The sequence below is a fragment of the Salvia splendens genome, chromosome 18 (genome assembly GCF_004379255.2).
Source record: "Salvia splendens isolate huo1 chromosome 18, SspV2, whole genome shotgun sequence".
Classification (NCBI taxonomy): domain Eukaryota; kingdom Viridiplantae; phylum Streptophyta; class Magnoliopsida; order Lamiales; family Lamiaceae; genus Salvia; species Salvia splendens.
The window spans coordinates 18,615,835-18,636,768 of NC_056049.1; the positions used below are offsets into that span (position 1 = coordinate 18,615,835).

General features: G+C 36.8%; 1 protein-coding gene, 1 long non-coding RNA gene and 2 pseudogenes across 2 annotated transcripts; all 4 read right to left on the reverse strand.

Annotated features, from left to right (window-relative positions):
- Positions 1–495: 495 nt before the first annotated feature.
- On the reverse strand, positions 496–955 carry LOC121777868. The gene is made up of 3 exons (XR_006045564.1): positions 866–955; positions 645–723; positions 496–549 (listed from the first exon to the last, which is right to left on the reverse strand). It is a non-coding gene; the product is annotated as an uncharacterized LOC121777868 (long non-coding RNA).
- A 2,135-nt stretch (positions 956–3,090) lies between these two features.
- On the reverse strand, positions 3,091–4,846 carry LOC121776850 (annotated as a pseudogene).
- A 1,067-nt stretch (positions 4,847–5,913) lies between these two features.
- On the reverse strand, positions 5,914–8,386 carry LOC121776852 (annotated as a pseudogene).
- Positions 8,387–14,288: 5,902 nt separating this feature from the next.
- LOC121776853 lies at positions 14,289–16,094 on the reverse strand. Its single transcript, XM_042174009.1, has one exon. It carries the CDS (start codon positions 16,092–16,094, stop codon positions 14,289–14,291), a length of 1,806 nt encoding a protein of 601 aa, XP_042029943.1.
- Between the last annotated feature and the right edge of the window lie 4,840 nt (positions 16,095–20,934).

Below are 20,934 nucleotides of genomic sequence, written 5' to 3' on the forward strand. Positions count from 1 at the left end.
GTCTACAAGCCTAGTAAAATGATGATGTGATGTTTGTGTTGTTGGTTGAGATATTACATATACTCATTATGCACGATTTTGTGATGGCAGTGCTGAACGATGGGAGTCAGACCAAGGAAAACAGCTTCATCTATGTATTAATAATGCTACTAGCCTACTTTTCCACTTTCTCACTTTCCCACTTTTCACGCCACCTTTCCCACTTTTCCCACTTTTCACGCTACTATTTCCACTAGCTCCACTTTTCACACTAGCTCCACTTTTCACACTAGCATGAATAATAATGCTACTGCAGTGTATGTATTAGAGACGCATGACCCTCATGCGTCTCTCCCCAGAGACGCAGTCATGCGTCGTTCAAAAAAAATTGAAAAAAATGAGAGACGCATGTCCTCATGCGTCTCTATGAAAGACGCATAATCCTCATGCGTCTCATTAAAAGGAGACGCGTCATGCGTCTCTCCCAAACCCGGAACAAAAAAAAAGTTTAGAACAAACACGGAATCTAAGTTCTAGTTTAGAACAAAAACAGAAAAAAAAACCCATTCACTACAAGAGAAGCAATTTTCCCAAAATTCACAAATTAAAGAAGAATTAGAGAACCAATCGATCAATTATCCGCAGGTTTGGGTTAGGGTACTTACAATCGAGTCAAGTCGGAGTGCCCTGTACCGACATATTTAGCTTGCATATGTTCGAGCTGTGAGTTGATATATCGCTCGCCTGCACCGATCACAGCCACAAAGATTAGCTTCCACCAAATTTCAATAACTCAAAAGGCGGTGAACTTCATCGAAGTGTTAATTGTGGAAAGAGGGAGAGAAAAAAAAATCTAGGGTTTCAGTGAGGATTTAAATTGATTTACCTGCATATTGAATCTAAGATTGAGCTGAAGAAAAATAAGCCGTCTGGTTTTGACTGTTACTTATATAGCCTTGTAAGCGTGGGATTGAAACAGCGACCATTCTAAAACGCTGATAGTTATAGAGAAATATTTATATTTCCTCATTTTCTTCCGTCTTTATTTTTCTAAGCTAGGGAAAATTGGTAATGGTAATTTTTTGTATAAACTGATCGTGCAAATTTTACTAATTTAGAGACGCTTCTTTTTGGAATTTCAAGACAATGTACTAAATTCAATATTTATATATACGTACGATGTGGGTATTAGAAATGATATTTGTAGTACGTAACTGTATATGATATGTGTTTTTGTACACTACAAATGATATTACAATGGAGTTTGGGTATGTCCATTGATAGTTTTTGTATGACATAATTTAGTTCAATTCTAGCTTCCAGCTTTCAACTTCCAACAACCATTCAACGCATTGAATCTAACTAATAATCAACTAATTCATTCACGAATTACATTAGACTGGTGATATAATTAACTAATTATAATTAAAAATAAGATTATTTATATAATTACCTAATTATATAATACTTACTATATTAATGAAGTCGAGCCATATTTTATAAATTATTAGAAGAATTACCTTTGGAACAGTTTGTTATAATTATAATTAAATTACCATATTGAATAATTATTAATTTTATTGACCATAATTAAAGTTTTATCAACAAATACAATCTCAAAATTAAAAGCCTCAACCTCCCCGCCTTCCATCGATATAAAAAACAAAAACTAATTAAACTCAAAAACTCATAATCAAGACCACAACCTTTTAATATTTGCGCAGATTGTAGACTCAATTGACCGAGGAGTTATAGTGGTCGTGGAAACCACTAACCTCGTCGGAATCCATGGCTGGCAGGAGGAGATGGGAGGGTGAATAGAAAGTAGAGGTGAGAGATGTACGCCTATGCAACAGGCCATGGTCATTCTCGAGCCTTTAACTTCTGTACCAAGCACCTAAAATTACACTATTGGCGGGAGTACATTTAGAGAGAGAGTGTGTGCGTGTATGCGCGTTAATTTGAGTTGGTGCTAAAATCTAAAATATATGAAAGGAACATCTCTACACCAACAATAATGACAATACCTGAAATTTCAAAATTATCCTCATGGGACTTGCAAGTCATTCAAAAATTCATTAATGGGTTTTAGTGACGAGGAACAAAATTGATATAAGCAAAACGCAAAGACCAAATACCGTTTGACGTTAACTTTTAACTTAAAAATAAAATTCAAAATTTTAATTTTTGTCAAAACACAAAAAAATAAAATTATTGAAAATCATATTCTCACTATTCATATTTTCGGAAATTATTTCATTTGCCAAATAAAGTATTGTAAATAGGTTCATGTATATGGATGGCTATGTGTTAGTGGTAACCAACCAATTACGAGCACTGATGACACTACATTTTATTATCAATACCTCCAAGATAACAGCACAGGACATAAAGTCCAATTTTGAATTTAGTCCAACACTCCTGAGCTAAAGGAAAAGAGGGAGAACTATTAATTACTCCATCCGTCTGCAAATAGGAGTTTCATTTAGTTCTACCACGGATTTTAAGAAATGTAAGAAAAGTGAATAGAAGAAAGTTAGCGGAATATGAGTTCCATTTGTATATATTTGTTTTAAATGAAATGTGAGTAGATTGAGTTAGTAGAATGTGAAACCTCTTTATCATTTATAGTAATTATGAACCAAGACTCCTATTCACGGACGGATCAAAATGGAAAAACAGGACTCCTATTCGCGGACGGCGGGAGTAGCTTGAAACAAAAAGAATACATCATATTCATCCTTTGTAAGAAGAAGTAAAGAGGGAGATGTCAGATATGTGTAGTGAGGGTATGATTTACACAAGCTGTTGCTTAATCAAGAAAATATAGTAGCTCGAAAACTGCCTTCTTCACTGTCCTCATGGATATTTACAGTTGAAGCACACATGAAGATGGAAGACAGCCCAAATGAACCTCTCCTCACCAAGCCTTTGCTCTACATTACACAAGAGTTTACAAATAAGATCTTTAGCTTCTAATGATAGTTTTAAATACGTTCTCCAGTTAACTATCTGCACATATGCAAAGACTAAGGCAAGAATTAAGAGGAGCACTGATCTTAGTCATGATAATAAAAAAATTTAAATGAAAATAAGAACATTCAGAAACACTTACCAATCACACTCCATTGCATATCCTTTTTTAAGCACAACTTCTGGAGCAATATAATCAGGTGTACCAACAGGTGAGTAGGCCTAAAACATAAATAAAAAGGAGAGTGAACTAATCACATGTTGTCCCAACCGCCAACTTTTTTGTAAGGAAGGTTGTAATCTCATGTTACAGTACTTTGCCAATTACAGGTATTGATACACTTATGTATTATAATGCAGTAAGTGAATATAAGTCCCTCTAGCCACACAGACACACACACACATGTGTATATATACATGTCCTTGAGTTCATCCTTGTTCATATGTTTATGTTCCACACTTGTAAGAAAACATTATGAGTATGCTTAAGAAGCCACAAACAAATAAAATCAATTCCTGGTTCCGGTTGTCCGGTAATATCTATGCGAGAAAGACATGTTTTCCCTTTTCTTTCTTTTCGTTTTTTAACAATCAAGTTTTGGGTACTAACTCTAAACCAATGAAGTTTACCAACTCTGGAACCTAAATTGAACCTAAGGGTTAATTAGGTTGCAGTGTGAAAATGAAACTGAAGAATTGGAAACCTACAAGCATCCGCCTGTTCCGCTGCCAGTGCTGCAGTTGCTCCTGTTGATATAGTTATTTCCTATGGTAAAATCCTTTTCTTGAATACTACTGCACAATCCAAAATCAGACAGCTTCATGTGTCCATTTTTGTCAAGAAGCAAGTTATCAGGCTTGATATCCCTGAAAAATATAAAAAAAAGAAGTAAGTTCTTAATCCAAACTAAATAATAAAGGACACCATTCTCATTGAACAGTCAATAAGTAGGGAAAATCTATGAATATAATTGTGTTTGTTGATGGATTCAATTGCAAGAACTGCTTCTCCTACGTAGAATCTGGCTTCATCTTCAATTAATGTATCTTTACGCCATCGTATCTCCTATTCCATTATAAGATATAGATACTCTTCATCCTGGAAAGAACAATAAAGCTTCACAATGCAATTGCTTAGTAAATTCCGTTCTGCTTTTACATGCTCGACCTAGACATGGAGAATGTAGAGATGACCTCCCCAAATGCACCCTTTCCAATCATGGTTAATGGCGGCGCATATACTCTGTTTCCTTCTTCTTTAAAATGTTGTTTTGCTCTTCCGCAGAGACATCAGCATCAGCTAGTTTCTTCTCAAGCATATTACGTCTGTAAGAAAACCGAAACATGTAATTCAGTATTTGACTATTTGTGCATAAAGTGTCTGCATTCATTCACAAGACAATGAGACATGAAACAAAGACTGTTCGATATGACAAGGAAAATAATAACATTCATACTACTTGAGAACCAACTGAAAAAAAAAGGTGATACATCAGCTTCGTATAATCAAATGTAAATATCTGGCTATCTGCCACATATGACTTCTGACAAAATAATGAAAATATCAAGGTGGAGGAAGTTGACAGAAGAAGTCACAATGCAATATCTGCCAATGACATTGATCGTGTAGACTAAACATAGCATGCAGAGGAGATATGTGTAGTAAAATCCAGTAATCTGCAGTAAACGAGAGAAAAATGTCATACCGCTCTCTCCTTTCTTGCAAGTTCTTCATTTTTTCCTTGTAATGATTTTCAATATACTGTTTAGTTGCATTTGAAGGTGTTTCCTCATTCAATTGTCCCTTCATACCTTGTTTTCCATTAGGCCTAGGCTCAGTCTTGTTGGTTGAAGTCTTATGCTTCCCCTTTGAATGGAACTTAGCAGTTTCCATCTACCTCCACTCCTCTTTTGTTGCCAATACTCAACCAGATGCTATAAATTTAGTGTCTTAAGTAATCTTCATCCTTCCACATCAAGCAGAGAAATAAAAGGCAATAAATCAAGAAACCCTTTTTGCTTGGAGTTGTATGCACAAAAATGACCTAAAATGTGTCTTCTTATTATGTTTTGTTTATGTATCTTCTTCCCTACCAAACATGCACATAATACATCATATCTGGTCTGAAGTCTCGTGTTGAACTATCAAAGTCTTTCTTGATTGGCTAACAAACTTCTGTGCTTATCTCCTACTGAGACTGCTTCAAACGAAAAACCCAAATGCCAAAGACAGAATTTCCTAACAAATACAAACCGCAAGAAACGAAAAAAGAAAAGGTATAGGATTTAACTCATCCCTCAAATTGCGATACAGAAAAAGAAAAAAGAAAAGGAAAAGCTATCAAATCACATATCTACATAAGCTTTAAAAAAAAGATATTTAAACTTCCTAAATGGGACAACAATTTCCATTATTCCATATACAATCAAAACGTTAATGATCTTGTGTTCTATTCAATAAGCTTATTCATCCAATAACAAGATTTTCAAAATAAAGCAAATAATTCAAGAAAAGCGCCAATTTTTTTAATTTTTTTTGGAGTAAAATTCAAACTCTAGCACCACAATTGACCTCTCAATATTTTAAGAGGCTGTGTGCATGAATGGCTCTATTGTCTGCAGATTGTGTTGTTTTGTAGCAAAGACTGAAACTTGTGCATAAGCTATGGTTGAGTTGAATTATTTGATGCTTCAATTTATTGGGATAATGTGTTGTGGAACTAAGTAATCTAATCCATTTGATTATATCAATGTTTGATCCTCTGAAAGATGATGCTTCTCTTTGATACAAAAATGATTTTTAAGGGTGATGCTTTCCCCAATAAAAAAATCATTTTGATCACATGGATTTAATGCAATTGGTCTTGATCTTAGATTTATGTCAAAATTTACAACAAAAACAAAAGCAGGATTTAATTAATAGATCAATGCAAGTCAGTCCTCAACAATGTCAAAATATTACTAGTAAATTTCAGGTATAATCCTGCTAGGGACCTTGTTGCAATACAGCCTCCAGTACTTGCCATACCTGCAACAAACAGAAAAAATTTCCAATCAAAATGTTACAATCAATTAACACATTATCTGTAATCTTACCACATTCATAAATCAAACATGTATGCAATACCAACCCAGTCTACGATATGCGGGAGTTGTGCTATGATGAGATTCACGGAGATATGCTTCTATTAATGGCTAAAAGGAACTGCCCGGGATCATTCAATACAACGGTATGAACACGATACCAAGGCAAACCCATGGAAAATACCCATTTAGTGAAGAAAAATAGACACTTTATTGCATTGGAAAGGTTATACTATGACTATACTATAGACTTCCCCTGTTCAGTAGATTACTTCTTAACAAAGGTTAGGATTCTATATTCTACTTGTAATAATGGAAGAACTCTGTTCGTAAGAACAATGAGAAAAAAATTTGTTATTTACTCGATAAGTACCAATATGCAATGGTGGATTGATATGACATCTATACGTGAAGATAATGATGTGTGCTTACTTTGTTTTGCATCTGTCATCATCCCTCTTAGCTCGGTCAAAAAGAAGAATCGTAAGGAACACCACATAAAAGTATGAGAGAAGGCCAGGGTTAGGAAGGTGTTAAGTTTAAAACTTAAAAATGTTGGTGAGAAGCTTACATGGTCGAACAGAGCTGGTACGGTCCAGAAGAAGGCTCCCAGGATTTCCGGCACATAATGGAAGTGACGAGCTAAGCCCCACCTGTCGAAGCATAATATACTTTTGTTATTTCTTTACGTATTTAGTTTTGATCAACCCATGTTCCAGATCATCATGTAGTGAAATATTTTGAGCTGATAATTGTGTAGCCTGAAGCTAATGTGGAAAGGTGATATGAAGCAATACACCGCAACCAACATTAAGTGTACAAGGTAATCGTTGTGTTTGGAACCTACTTTTACGTGTAATGTATTTGGAGCATGACTTACCATCCTGATGTCAGTAAAAGGCTGTTCTTTGTTTGACCGGTAGTAGTTGTGTACGAGGCAACAATGTACATCAAATTTGAAAAAGACAAACTAACAATTTAATAACTCTTTTTAAACAGTGAGATCACGGATCATTATCACTACCTTGGATGGTGCTTTTCCCCAGACCAGGCATTTCCCGTTCGTCCTCCTAAATTCTTGCCTTTGCCCGTCACAATCATAGTTTATGTATATGCAGAGTATGCCTGCTACAAGAATGAAGATTGCAAGCTGCAATACAAAGTTAATTTAGGGAAAGTTAGAGATAAGAATTTGGTTACATATACCAACATTGAATCGGATAGCTTGGCGTATGTTTCGTACTGCAGGGAGGACAACATAAGAGTGGCCAATTGCCATCATAAGCAAATTGTGGCATTTTGAGATAGTTAAAGACTACTAAAATAATCACGAGTGAAGACAGTGTTTCCATGAACAATGATTTCAGGCAACATTACCTGCTTTATGCAATAGGTAACAGCAAGAATAGCCCAAGACATCATCCCAAATCTGCAGTCTGTCGAAGTTCTCGCCAATGCGAGGATAAAGCTCCATTCCCTGAAAAAAGATAGCGCATCAATCTTTGACTTCCGGTTAAGTGGTTAATGTATCAGCAAACTAATTTCCACAATTATTGTACACAGACTCTATTTGTCTTTCATTAAGTTACTGTTTTGTTGTGCTACACTGCTGTAGGGAAGGAAACAAAGATACAATGAGGATAAAACCAAAATTCTCACCCAATAGAAATCAACAATTAAGTTTCCAGACGATCCAGAATCTGTTGAAGATGGCGCAACATGACCCTTGGGAAAAATAGAGTAAGTGACAGAAAAAAAAACATGTACAACTGAGAACAAAAGGAATATTAGAGGTACCTACATAACCATGAATACTTACTTTGATGTACAAAAATATACAAAAGACGAAGCTCCCAAAAATTAATGCAGAAAATTTCTCTCCCAAAAATTAATGCAGAATATATCTCATTTCACGCAGTGCTGCAGTGAAATCATTAGGGATTATATATGATGGCGTTGCAACTTCTTTGCCTTTTCTTTTAGCTTTACCCTTAGCTTGATCTCTTCCGGTAGGACGTTGCAATGTTGAAGAACGACTCTCAGGAGTGGAGTCGATTTGAGGTCCTCCTTCCTCACTAGTCCTCGACCTTTTTGAGCTCCCACGACTTTCTTCAAGACTATCTTCATCTGGCTGGAAACGCGTTGCACCAACCCACTTTGTGACATTTGTGTTGAGTCGTTTGTAGCGTTGTCTCAATGACTCTGAACTTCTTTGTTGGCCCATTCCTGGATTTTCTTTTCTTGTTTGCTCATATTGATCAAGAACATTTTGCCATAGAAGGGCATTAGTTTGGTTGGTGCCAACAACTGCATCTCTGCTTACGAAACACCAAGCAGACATTAATCCCATGTCTTCTTGCTCACTCCAACCATGTGGAGTGTTTGAAGCACTCAAGTTGGTTGGTGGTATGTCTTGGCTTGAATGTTGGTTTTGAAATGAACTTTGGAATTGATCAGAATTCGGAATATCATCAAAGCTAGGGAAATAATCTTGAGAAGGATTAAAATTTTGGGAAAGGGCTGTAGTTTTGGGAAGGATAGAAATTTGGGGAATCGGAGAATATATTATTCTCATCATCCTCTATAGTTTGCAACAAAGTAAAGTAAAAAATATGAAATTTCATCAAACAAGAAGGATTATAGGAGGAGAAAAGATGATATTTTTTTGTATGCAAAACTATAGCAAATGTGGTCTTTATTTATAGAGGAAGAAAAATTATGAATTTTGATATAATTTTTATAATTTTATAATATTTTATATTAAAGATATATTAATTTAAAAATATATATATCAACCAATGAGATTGTGCCATTTGACACAATCTCATTGGATGATAAAATGGAGACCGCCTGGTTGGTGTTTGCCTTGGAAGAGGCCGAGGTCGAAGAGAGACAGAGGCCTCTTATTCCATTTTTTTTAAATATATGGTGAGGTGGCGGTCAACCACCCCAACCAATAAATATAGTCTTTGATGTTTTAGTGTAAATGATTGGAATAAAATCACTATTTGATGTGACAGAACTAGAAAAATGTGTTTGAATTTTGTTTAAATGATCAGAAATGGTCTAATAAGCTATAAATACCGCCATAAAAATTTAAAAGCTATGTAGTGTAGCGATTAAAAAGTGCAGTGAATTTCAAAACCCTAATTTTTCTGCAGAGAAAAAGTTAGTTGAAGAAGAGGTTAGTAATGGAAGCTTTTATTCTTTTGTGCATCAATTGCCATTAAACGTAGAGAAGAGAGATCTATGTTTTATTTAAAATAATGATTTTATAAATTAGAGGGATATTGGTATAAATAATCTCATACCATTCACACTAAACTTAACTTATTTCAGTGTAAATATCCGGTCAAATATAATTTTTTTTTCAATTATTTACACTAAATTCAAACTTAAAATAATATACTACGGAGTATATATATGTCTTATTACTCACAAAATTTTAAAAAGTTTTTAATTTCATTTTAATGCAAACCTAAAAATAGTTATTTTTTATTCAAAAACCAAAAATGAGATTGATTTTGAAGTACTGTTGGAGCTAATTGTCTATCTCATTTTAAGTTTTAGTGTACCATTGAAAATGATGTAAAATCATGCCAAAATTTGGTATCCACGAACCTTAAAATTGATCTAAAATATCACAAACTTTACATTTGTTTGTTATTTTTTATACCAATCGCCATATTCAACCAACTTCCTTGTATTTTTCATCCTACTTGGCACTTACTAAATTAACGTGATTTTCTATATAGCTTTTTATCCTACTTAACACGAATTTAAAAAGCAATTTAAAATATCATAAAAATTTCATGGTTGCCCCTGTATAACAATATTTTTGCTGAAGTTATCTTATTTGGTTTGGGTTGGAAAATAACAAACAAAATGTAAAGTTTATGATATTTTAGACCAATTTAAAGTTCATGAAAAATACCAAAATTTGACCAAAGTTTATGATTTTAGGGACTAAATCCCTAAAATATTTAAAAAGTTTCATCCGTGTTTTAGGTTAATACCTTTCGTTATATGTGTTTTAACATTGGTAACTATTTACCAACGTAGAGTACAAAATATAAAATAATAATTAAATATTTTTACTAATATAAAGTAATAATAAAACTTTTTATACCAATTCTGTGTTTGGTCAGTTCGGCGTCCCCGCTCAGCTCGGCTGAGGATGATGATGAGTGGCCTGTTAGGCAAATCGCCTATTGGATTCGGTTCAATTTTGGGGGTTCTTCGTGTTCATTTCTAAATTCTGGGATCCACTTCGTGTTAAATTCTTAATTTTGGTTGATTTCGTGTTCAATTTTGGATGTTACGTTCGATTGGGGTATACTCTTCTCTTGATTCTGGTATTTGGGTGTGAATTTCTGAATTTTGGTTGAGTTTAATTTGTTTCTGGATTTCAAATTTCTCGTTTATGTATTTGAGTTCATTAAGAAATTTTTTGGATGGTAGTGGTGAGGGTAATAAGGTCATTTACATTGTACATGAATAATAATCCCAAAATGATCCGATCTGCAAAACAACTTCTTAAAAATTTTATCCAAGCTATCCTATCTTCAGCCCGAAAATTTTATCCCAAATTAATTATCACATAATATCCTGTCTATGCTATAAGAAACTAGGGAGGATCTGTTGGAATATAGGAAATATATTGGAGGAGTATTTTAGTTTGGAGGATATATTTGAGGGGATAATGGGTGAAATATTTGGGAAGTGATTTAGGAGATGTTGATGTGGGGAAAACCAAGACACTCTTTATTTCTCAAACTCTCAACTTCTCAACTTATCTAAAATGTTACAACTCACTCCTATTTATAGGAGTCCTCTTCATATTCTAAAATCTACATAATAATTTTATATTCTAAATATCTAGATTTTTATCTATAAAAATCTAGATATTTCTTACATAATATCTAAAATCTAGATTATTCTCCTAAAATATCTAGATATTTCTACTAAAATATCTAGATATTTTCTCAAGCTTATTTCTAGACAATTCTACAATATCTAGATATTTCCATTACAAAATCAAGTTTAATAATATTTCAACACTCCCCCTTAAACTTGATTTGTCATTTCGAGCAATGTCCTTATCTTGACAAAGTCTTCATGCTTGAGCGGCTTTGTGAAGATATCAGCAACCTGATCTTGCGACTTCACATACTCGACTTGAATCTCTTGATTTGCAACGCATTCTCTGATGTAGTGGTAGCGGGTGTCGATGTGTTTGCTTCGGTTGTGGGACACTGGATTTTTGGATAGCGCAATGGACGACTTATTATCCACACAAATAGTTGTTGGCTCCTTTTGTGGCCACCAGAGCTCCGATAATAAACTCCTGAGCCAAATTGCGTGACAAACACTGAAAGTGGCGGCCACATATTCGGTTTCGCATGTTGATAGTGTGACAATTGGCTATTTCTTAGACATCCAAGTGAAGGCAGTGTCTCCCATGTAGAACACATATCCACTTGTACTCTTTCGATCATCTTTGTCTCCAGCCCAATCACTATCGCTATAGCCAACAAGCTTGTAATCATTAGATTGTGAATAAAATAGGCCATAGTTGATCGTACCTCTGAGATAACGGAGTATCCTCTTTGTTGCCTTGAAGTGGGAAGTAGTTGTGTAAGATGATGGAGAAATATGCAGAATTCAAGGATCCGATGCACAACTCATAGCCTAACCCAATTAAAACCAATTTACCATTTAAAGTCTCTAGAATTGTTGAATCAATCACAAAGGTGGATTAAACCCCCTCCCAAGGAGAGAAATCTGTAGATTAGGTGCAATAAGTGAGTCCCCTTCTAAATCTTAGACCTAACTCCCAAAGGTTTGATTAGATTAAATATCCCACTCATAATCTCAACTCTCCCGAGTTTTATTGAATTAAGGTGTGAATTATTCTTCTCTCAAGATTAATTAATTCATCTCCCGATTACTCTAAGAAATCCTAACACTCCCAATTGGTGATCAAGCAATTGATAGGAAAAAGCATAAGAATAATTCAAACAATTACAAGAGCAAGATAAAAACGAACTTAATTGGATTAAAACTATGAATCAATGCATCTACACCAAGAATTCCACATAAAGAGTTTAGTTACTCATGTTCATGGCGGAAATCAGACAAAAACTAAGAAAAACAAGAGAAACCATGATACGAATTACAATTGGCGGAGGAATCGAAGCTTGAATCTTCAATCTTCTTCCAAGAGTTCTTCAGAGAGAAGGAACGTGTGTTTTGCGGCTGGTAGAGAATGCTTTTTCGTTGCCCTAGCTTCTCTCTCTTATTTTTCCCTTCAGAAAAATCGCGTCTGGGCTAAAAAACGTCAGTCAGACGGACTCGGCCAGGTGGAATTATTGCACATAAAATTCACCCGGTCGGGTAGAAGTCTCTGGAAACAAAATTGTCCACCCGGCCGGGTGAAATAATTCCACCCGGCCGGGTAGCTCCCGGCAGTCCGCGCAGCTTTCGTAGATCGGCCGTATCTCTCTCATCCGAACTCCGATTGGGGCGTGTGAGGTACCCACGCGAAGCTCTTTCGATGATGAAGACAATGGTACTCTCAAAATAGGATTTGGACCCCATATTGATAGGAATATTAACGTTTGAAGCAGACCCCAGTCAATGCTTGGCTCATTTTGACCCTTTTTTACCTATTTTAACTTCAAACACTGGATAAACTCATCAAAGCACCTTTATAGTGAAATATGGACGTAAACTCAAGTAATATGCATTTAAACACCAATTATCATCACGTTTAACGCCCAATAAAATAGTTAAAATACGAGTTTGTCAACTCCCCCAAACTTAATCACTTGTTTGTCCTCAAACAAGAAGCAGACAACAATCAAATATAAACTCGTACATATAAGTTGGATCTCATCATTGCCTCAGTTAATAAACAATATCATGAATCAATAACTTCACACACATGTAAACTAACTGATCATTGCTTCAAGTTACTAACACGTATGCAACCTTGTCAATTTGCCCTCACAAGATAGATATGTAGTGTAATTCTCCCACTCTCAAAGTGTATAGGTACAATACAAGCTCTCAAATCAATCAATCACGCATAGTTTACCATAGGCTTGCTCGAAATCTAACCTCTCCTCTACTATTTTGTGACTATAAATCAAGGATCTGAAAGGTCTTATTTGTAGGTTGTAATGTAGGCTTTTTGGTTAGGTGAGGCAAATTTGGCCAAAGTGACTTATAATCCCTTTCGAAACTATAATAACTTCGTTTTTAAAACAACTCAACTCCTCAGTAGTCTTTATAGACTCTTCTCATCTACCAATTCTCCTCCAAACTTGGTTTCTTACGCATTTCTAGACTTCGTCTAGCTTATACCCCCTCTAGGCTTCGCCTAGCTTATACCACCAAATTATTCTTTTTTTTTACAACTCTTTTTTTTCACAACTAAAAGCATACATCCACTTTCCCAAAGATATTCCAGCCAATACTTCATCTTTAAACTCTTCTTATCATCCAAAAGTGTTCTTTTCTTCCAAACTTATTTTCAAGCATATATACAACCCCAAGTTATCAAACAATAGGCTATTAGGCTCAAATATGGCTAACAAAGGATTATGATTTTTATTTTAGGGTGAAAGTAATGATAAGGCTAGAACGGATGGCCTAACGTCACTTCCTAAATCTATACTCACTATGTAGACTCAAGGAAGATCGCGAGCAAGTTCTAGAAACATATAACACAATGACGATAATCACACATTTAGAAATATATAGGCTCAAGTCTCACAGGGTTATGGCAAAGGACAACGCAACAAGCAATTCACTTTAGGCAAATCACAATAAGAACATACAAGCATGCTTGGTCATATCAACAAGTTTTCACAAACATTTTAACACATAGAATCATTAGCAACTCATCCAACAAACATGCTTGAATTCAATTCAAATGGCTCCGTCCCCATTCAATTTCATCCAAGGGAGTTTATTAATCCTAAACTAAAATACTAAGCAAAAATTTTAAAACTACCCAAAAATAACATGAAAACAATAAACATGCTCATAGGTTCACCATCCACCATATCACCCCCCAAACTTATTCAAAGCTACGCAAAGAAATAAGTTTGAAACGTTGGTGGAGAGGTGATGCCTACTGAGCAAACACACTAAAAGAAATACATAAAACAATAAAAGATATCTTCCATGGGTTGCCTCCCATGCAGCGCACCTATTTATCGTCGTGTGCCCGACGTCTTCAAATATCAACCGAGATCCCCTTTCATCCCAGAGTTGCCTCCAGGTGATCGCTTGGCTCCTCCTCCATGAGGAAATAGATCATTCCACGTCTTGGTGAGCCACCACTTTTCAGGCTCTCTCGGGATAGGCTCCTTCAGTGTTGGAGCAGTTATCTTTCTTCCCTTGACATCAGTTGGTATTTTACCCCCCATCCTAGGGGGTTCAGTAGTGATCACCGCGTGCACCGGTGAAGGGCGACTATGGTCTGCATCGATCCATGTTATTGGCTCCGAGTCAGTGGAAGCCATCATCTCCATGTGAAGCTCATAAAAGTCCTTCTGCTTCACTTTTCTGACTGCACTCGATCCTCCTTCTTCAGTAGTCACTTGGTGCTTCAGACGCACCACCTTGCACTCCTCAGTTCTTCCATCCATGCTTCTCGGTTTGTGGGAAAACGTTTGACTTTCTTCTCCCATGAAGATTGTCAACTCTCCCTTTTTCACGTTTATATTTGCCTCAGCAGTGGCAAGGAAGGGACGTCCTAGCAGTAGGGGGACTCCCTTGTCTTCTTCCATGTCCAAGACCATAAAGTCGATGGGAAAAATAAATTCCCCGACCTTAATCAGTAGGTCTTCCACGATGCCCTTTGGATACACGACAGATCTGTCTGCCATCTGTAGTGTGGCTGAGGTGGGCTTCAAAGTACCAATGTTCATTTGCTTGAACACCGATAGTGGCATTAGATTAATGCTCGCGCCTAGATCGCAGAGAGCATTCTCCACCTTATAGCCCCCAATGAGGTAGTCGACAGTGAAACTTCCAGGATCCTTCAGCTTGGGCGGCAGTTTCCTTTGCAGCAGAGCACTGCAATTTTCAGTTAGATTAATAGTGTCTACCTGCCCCCAACTGGTCTTCTGGGCTATCACCTCCTTCAGAAACTTCTCATACTTCGGCATCTGCTGTAGTGCCTCAATCAGTGGGATGTTCACGTGCACCTTCCTGAATATATCTAGGAATCGAGCAAACTGCTCATCCTTCTTTGTCTTCTGCTTCAGTGCTTCAGGTAAGGGCACCTTCACTCCAGAAGTGCCTCCAATGTCTCTTTGTTCAGTTATCTTGCCCTTCAGTTTCTCTGCCACGGCAGCCTTAGGCTCAAGAATAGCGTCCTTCGTGGTCTCAGACAGAGATGAGCCTTCATACGTCTTTCCATTCCTCAGATGGATGGCCATACATCCTTTCGAATTCTCATTTGGCTGGCCTGAGAACTGCCCAGGCTTGTGGTTCATACTCACAGCCTGAGCAATCTGGCTCAGCTGAGTGTCTACAAACTTCAGATGGGTGACTATACTTTGCACATCTTTCTCAACTTTCTCCATCCTTTGATTGTTCTGCTCCATGAGCTTGTTGGACTGTAGCATGAAAGACTTGAGTATGTCTTCCGTGGTCATCTTCTTCGGATCATTAACCACTCCATCAGTAACTGTGAACCCTGGGGGTGGTTGCAGAGCATTATTGGGGTTCTCATAAGAGAGATTGGGATGCCCCGTGTTCCCGTACTGATTATATCCTCCACCATGAAAGTTGGGGCGTGGATTATTGTAGTACCTGTTGTTGCCCCCTTGATTCACATAGTTCACGTCCTCCATACTTCCTTGGGGCTCTTGAGAAGGTTTCCCCATTATCATGCAATCAAATTTCATGGTCAACGCATCCAACTTGTCGGATAGGGCACTCATAGGATTATGATCTGTAGTAGAAGCCACTCTATGCACCTTACTCCTTTCGTTGCTCCATCCTTCGTCATTAGATGCGAGCTCCTCAATCACTTCCATGGCTTAATTCACTCCTTTCTTGAGAAAATTACCGCCTGAGCTCAAGTTCAACTCCCGTTGTGCTTCAGGCACGCATCCCTTAAAAATATAATGACTTGAACTGTCGGGGTTAACCCATGGTTGGGACATCGCTTCATCAAGGCTTTGAATCTCGCCCATGCTTCTCTGATATTCTCCGCAGGGTTCATCTGAAAGGCAATGATCTCATGTTGCCTCTTAATCGCCTCACTGGGGGGATAAAACTTTTCTAAAAACTTCTCTACCATAACATCCCATGTTCTGATTGAGCCCGACTCCAAGCTCTCCAACCAATCCTTTGCTGAATCCTCTAAGGAAAAGGGAAACAGCCTAAGTCGAATCTGATCATCTGTCACCCCATTCAACTTCGTAGTGTTGCAGATCTGAATGAACTTGGTAATGTGTTTGTTCGGATCATCTGTGGATTTGCCCCTAAAAGCAATATTCTCTGCCATCTGAATAAGTCCTCTTTTCAGCTCAAAGGTGTTGGCTGCGATGTTGCTATGGACAGTTGGATTTGCCTGGCCTTGGTATGCATACTGATTCTGAACAGGCACCACAGCTTGTCTATGATTGACTTGTTGACGTAGCTCCTCCAGCTGCCGTAGAAGCTCGGCATTAGTGGGCGGAGGTGGTGGACCGTTGTTACCCTCTTCGTTCTCCATCAGACTAGGAGAAACGGGATCAAACTGAATATGATCCTGTACTGGTGACCGGATAGGTGAAAGATCCCTCTGATATGAAGATGCCCCTGCGCGTGTAGGCGAAGAAGCTTGAATTTTCTGCGTGAGCCTCCTATATGCGTTCCTCTTCCGGTTCGATGCTTCGATCTCAGAGTCGAAAGGTTCTAGAGGCAAGCCTTTAGAACGCGTGTGCATACACCTGAACAAGAAACAAAAATGTGAGAACTAAAAAAAAAAATTAAAAGAAAAATAAAGCAATAAAATCTGAAGTAGTAATCTTGATTATTATCACGATATCAAGTTATGTAACACAAAAATTGTCCCCGGCAACGGCGCCAAAAACTTGACTCAACTTTATTTTACCCAAATAATACCTGCAAGTGTACGGGGTTATCGTAGCAAATAGCAAGCAAGAGTATATCGTATCCCACAGAGACAATTAAGTGTAAACCTAAGTACCACGAACAAACTTCAACTACTATCCAGACAATCAGGAATTTTGGTTTTGAAACTAACAACTAATGAAAACATGTAAATGCAAAGATTAAAATAGAACACTTAAACAAGAAAGCAAGGAAGCAAGTTGTGTAAGATGATGGAGAAATATGCAGAATTCAAGGATCCGATGCACAACTCATAGCCTAACCCAATTAAAACCAATTTACCATTTAAAGTCTCTAGAATTGTTGAATCAATCACAAAGGTGGATTAAACCTCCTCCCGAGGTGAGAAATCTGTAGATTAGGTGTAATAAGTGAAGTCCCTGTAACATCCCAAACTTTTGTGACCCTTTTTATTATGTTATTGGAATTTTGGAATTTTGAAACGTTTGATTTTATGTGATTAAGTGCTTTGCGTGAAATAAATTGTCGTGGTTAATGTGAATGATGAGCTTGAGACTTTATGTCATTCCAATATGGGGAAATAATTAATAGGATCATGCATTTATTCTTTCTCAAGTCAATTTATTGAAATATTCGGCCCTTCCTAATTATTGAGATAGTACTTCTTTTGTGGATTTAATTAAATTATTTTGGGACTTTAATCCAAATTAAATCCAAACCCATGGACCGTAAATTATACTACAAGAAATTCGAACTCCATTTTATTTTTCCTTGGGAGTTTTCGAAAATCTCCTATAGGAGAATGAATTAATCCCTTGATTAATTGGTGCTTTATTGACTCCCTTCCTTTGAATTTAATCCAATTAAATCATGTGATAATTTATTTCTTCACCCAAAATAAATAGAGAGTTGGGGTATTTTTCCTTGGCTATTTAGCCTATCAAGTTCGGCCCCCTCCAATAAAGTTGGAGAGTAATTTATTTGTTTCCTAATTTGTGGGATCCCTTTTTATTCAAATAAATTCCCATGCCTAATTAATTGAGGATGTGAATATTTTTCTTCTATTGTTCCTCCATATCACACGCCCCTAGGCATTTATTTTCCTTGTGGGAATTTAATTAATTATTGCCTTTTTATGGGAGCCTTTTTCCATAAAGGAATTACCAAATTTAAATCCTATTCTATTTAATTGGGGATTTAAATAATTTCCTTGTACAAATTTCCTCTTGAAATTCTCGGCCCCCACCACATTAATTCCTACTTGGAGATTTAATTTATTTTTGTTCCCTTGTTTATGGAATATTCACCTTTATTTCCTAATTTATGAATATTCTCTCCAAGTAAATATTGCTATATCTCATTGTTATTAAATAAGCAAATATTGAATTAAACCCCCCCTCATTATGCACGCCTACTTTGTGCTCTAATTGGGAGATTTTTATTTAATTTATTCCTCCCACAATTTAATTAATTCTTTAGGTGTGGGATTTTAACCTAGACTATAAATATTAAAAGCCTTAACCCTAGCCACTATTTCTTTTTCACGCCACTCTCTCCTCACCCTCACTCCCACACGGTTTTGCCTTCTTCCCCACTCTCCCATCTCCAAAAACCTCCATTCAAGCTTATTCTTGCATCCATTGGAGTTTCCTTCAAGAATCTCCGACGAATCGCCTTGTTCTTCGCTTCTACCGATTGATTTTTGTCAAAGGAAGGTATAATTGCTCACTTCTACTCCTCTTCCGTTTTTGAACCATGTTTTGAGTCCTACATGCATGTAGAGAGCGTAGGTTCGATAGATCGAAAGTTTTAACGGGAGGGAATTGTATGTTCGTATGAACTTGTTTGGTTTTCGTTGTGGAAATTTAAAAACCCTATTTTCGGATTTGAACCAGAATTCTGTGATGCTCGACCAGTGACTTATGATCTGTAGTCGACGCATCAAACGAACGAATTTTGCTACGAAATTTTTACTGAGTAAACTTCAAGATGTTTTCGGTGTCTCGTGTGAATTTCAGCCTGTTTTATCGAAAAATGAATTTTTAATAAATGTTTGAAGTCGACTGCGCAAATCTGCCAGAAACGTGAGTTCTCGTCATGAATGTTTCATTTTCTGTTTGACTGACCAAATGAACTCCGATTGATGTGATTCTTGAACGATATGAATATTTGATGTGTCTTCTGTTTTTTGTAAAATTTTCAGCCTTTTTGGGCATCGTATGAAATTATGGTGAATTTTTCAAATGAACTGCGCAATACTGTCGGAAATCGTATGTTCCGACCAGAGAGTTCAATATGTGATATGACTGACTAAATGACGTGATTTCGATATGAAAATTTTCATGGAGGAACTTGAATGTGTCCTCTGTATCGTGACCAAAAATTAGCATGTTTTGAGGTCGGGTGAATTTAAAGTGATTTTTACAAAACGGTCGCGCAATTCTGCCAGTTTTCTGCCTTGATTAAATGACACTTAGTTTCAAGTTTAAAAGTGCTATATGATGCATGTATGTGCAAGGAACGTGTTTAAATGTTGAAATCACTTGCGATAAGTTGAAATGTGTTACGTGTGTTTTATACCCTTGTGATGTATGTTGGGCTTTGGGATTGATGAGAACAATGAGAGTGAAGCGATAGGACATGCATAGTAGTATGTTTTTGTGTGAGGCTGACTTGTGTTGTCGTTGACAAGGGTGTTGTGTTTTCGTGAACTCGAGGATCGAGAGTTGCTAAGTTGGGTTGTGATTTTGCTAAGAGAACGAGGTGGGCTTTCTTTTCAAACCTCTTTACTTTTCCGAAAAATATTATGTGGAGATACAAGGGTGGTTTAACTGTTATGTCATGCCATGAACTGCTTTGTTTTTGGGATTGTGTGCCTGATGCCTAGTTCGTATGAGTTTACTCCGTTAGGCTATATGGCTGTATTGTGAAACGAATTCGGGTCCGAGTAGGGCTGTAGACCCTATCGGGCTGTGTACACTGGTGGGATCGTGAGCCGTCCTTGCAAGTCGGCCGGTCTCGTGGGCGAATAGTGTGGCCACACTTTCGTCGCACTGTGATTGTGATTGTTGGATTGATGTGAAAAGTGGGGAGATTATTTGACTGGCCAGTCTATGAAACTTTTTGTGTTCTCGTGATATTTTTCTTTACTGCGTATAAAACTCGAGATCACTGGTATGGATGACATAACTTGATAAATATTTTCGGCATGAGCCCATTGAGTACAACAAGTACTCAGCCCTGCAATTTCTTTTTAAAATTTTGCAGGTTGAGCGGGATGTTGCGGTGGATGTTGAGCTGGCTAGAGAACTTAGGATACGTTGTGTCGTCATACATAGGCGTGATCCTTGACTCTCCTTGAACCCTTTTATCCGCTGCTATGTTTTAATTTATGTCTTAAGATCTTAAGCTTTTCGTTTTGGTGTTGGAACATGTATGGTGGTGTTAGGTTTTAAACGTGCATCTACGTTGTCTTTTGAAAATGGTTTTCTCTGAGATTTAAGTTTAATGCGTGTTTTACTTAAGCTTTTAATTGATGTATTTCTTAAGTCTAACTTTTCCGTTGTCCTTTTTTTTAAAAGTATTCTTTTATCTTATGTCTTTTCAAAAAAATAATAACGTTAAAATCTTTAAACTAAGTTGTTTTCCTTTCTTCAAAATTAATTAAGTTTTTTTTTAATTGAAATCCATGCATGTCGGTCACGATCGCCGCGTTTGTGGTACCCCTTGTATGGGCGGTCGTGACAGTCCCCTTCTAAATCTTAGACCTAACTCCCAAAGGTTTGATTAGATTAA

What these genes read in the sequence shown, in the direction of transcription:
- LOC121776853 (XM_042174009.1), bottom strand. Translation starts at nt 16,094, where the DNA reads ATGGAAGTGATTGAGGAGCTCGCATCTAATGACGAAGGATGGAGCAAC.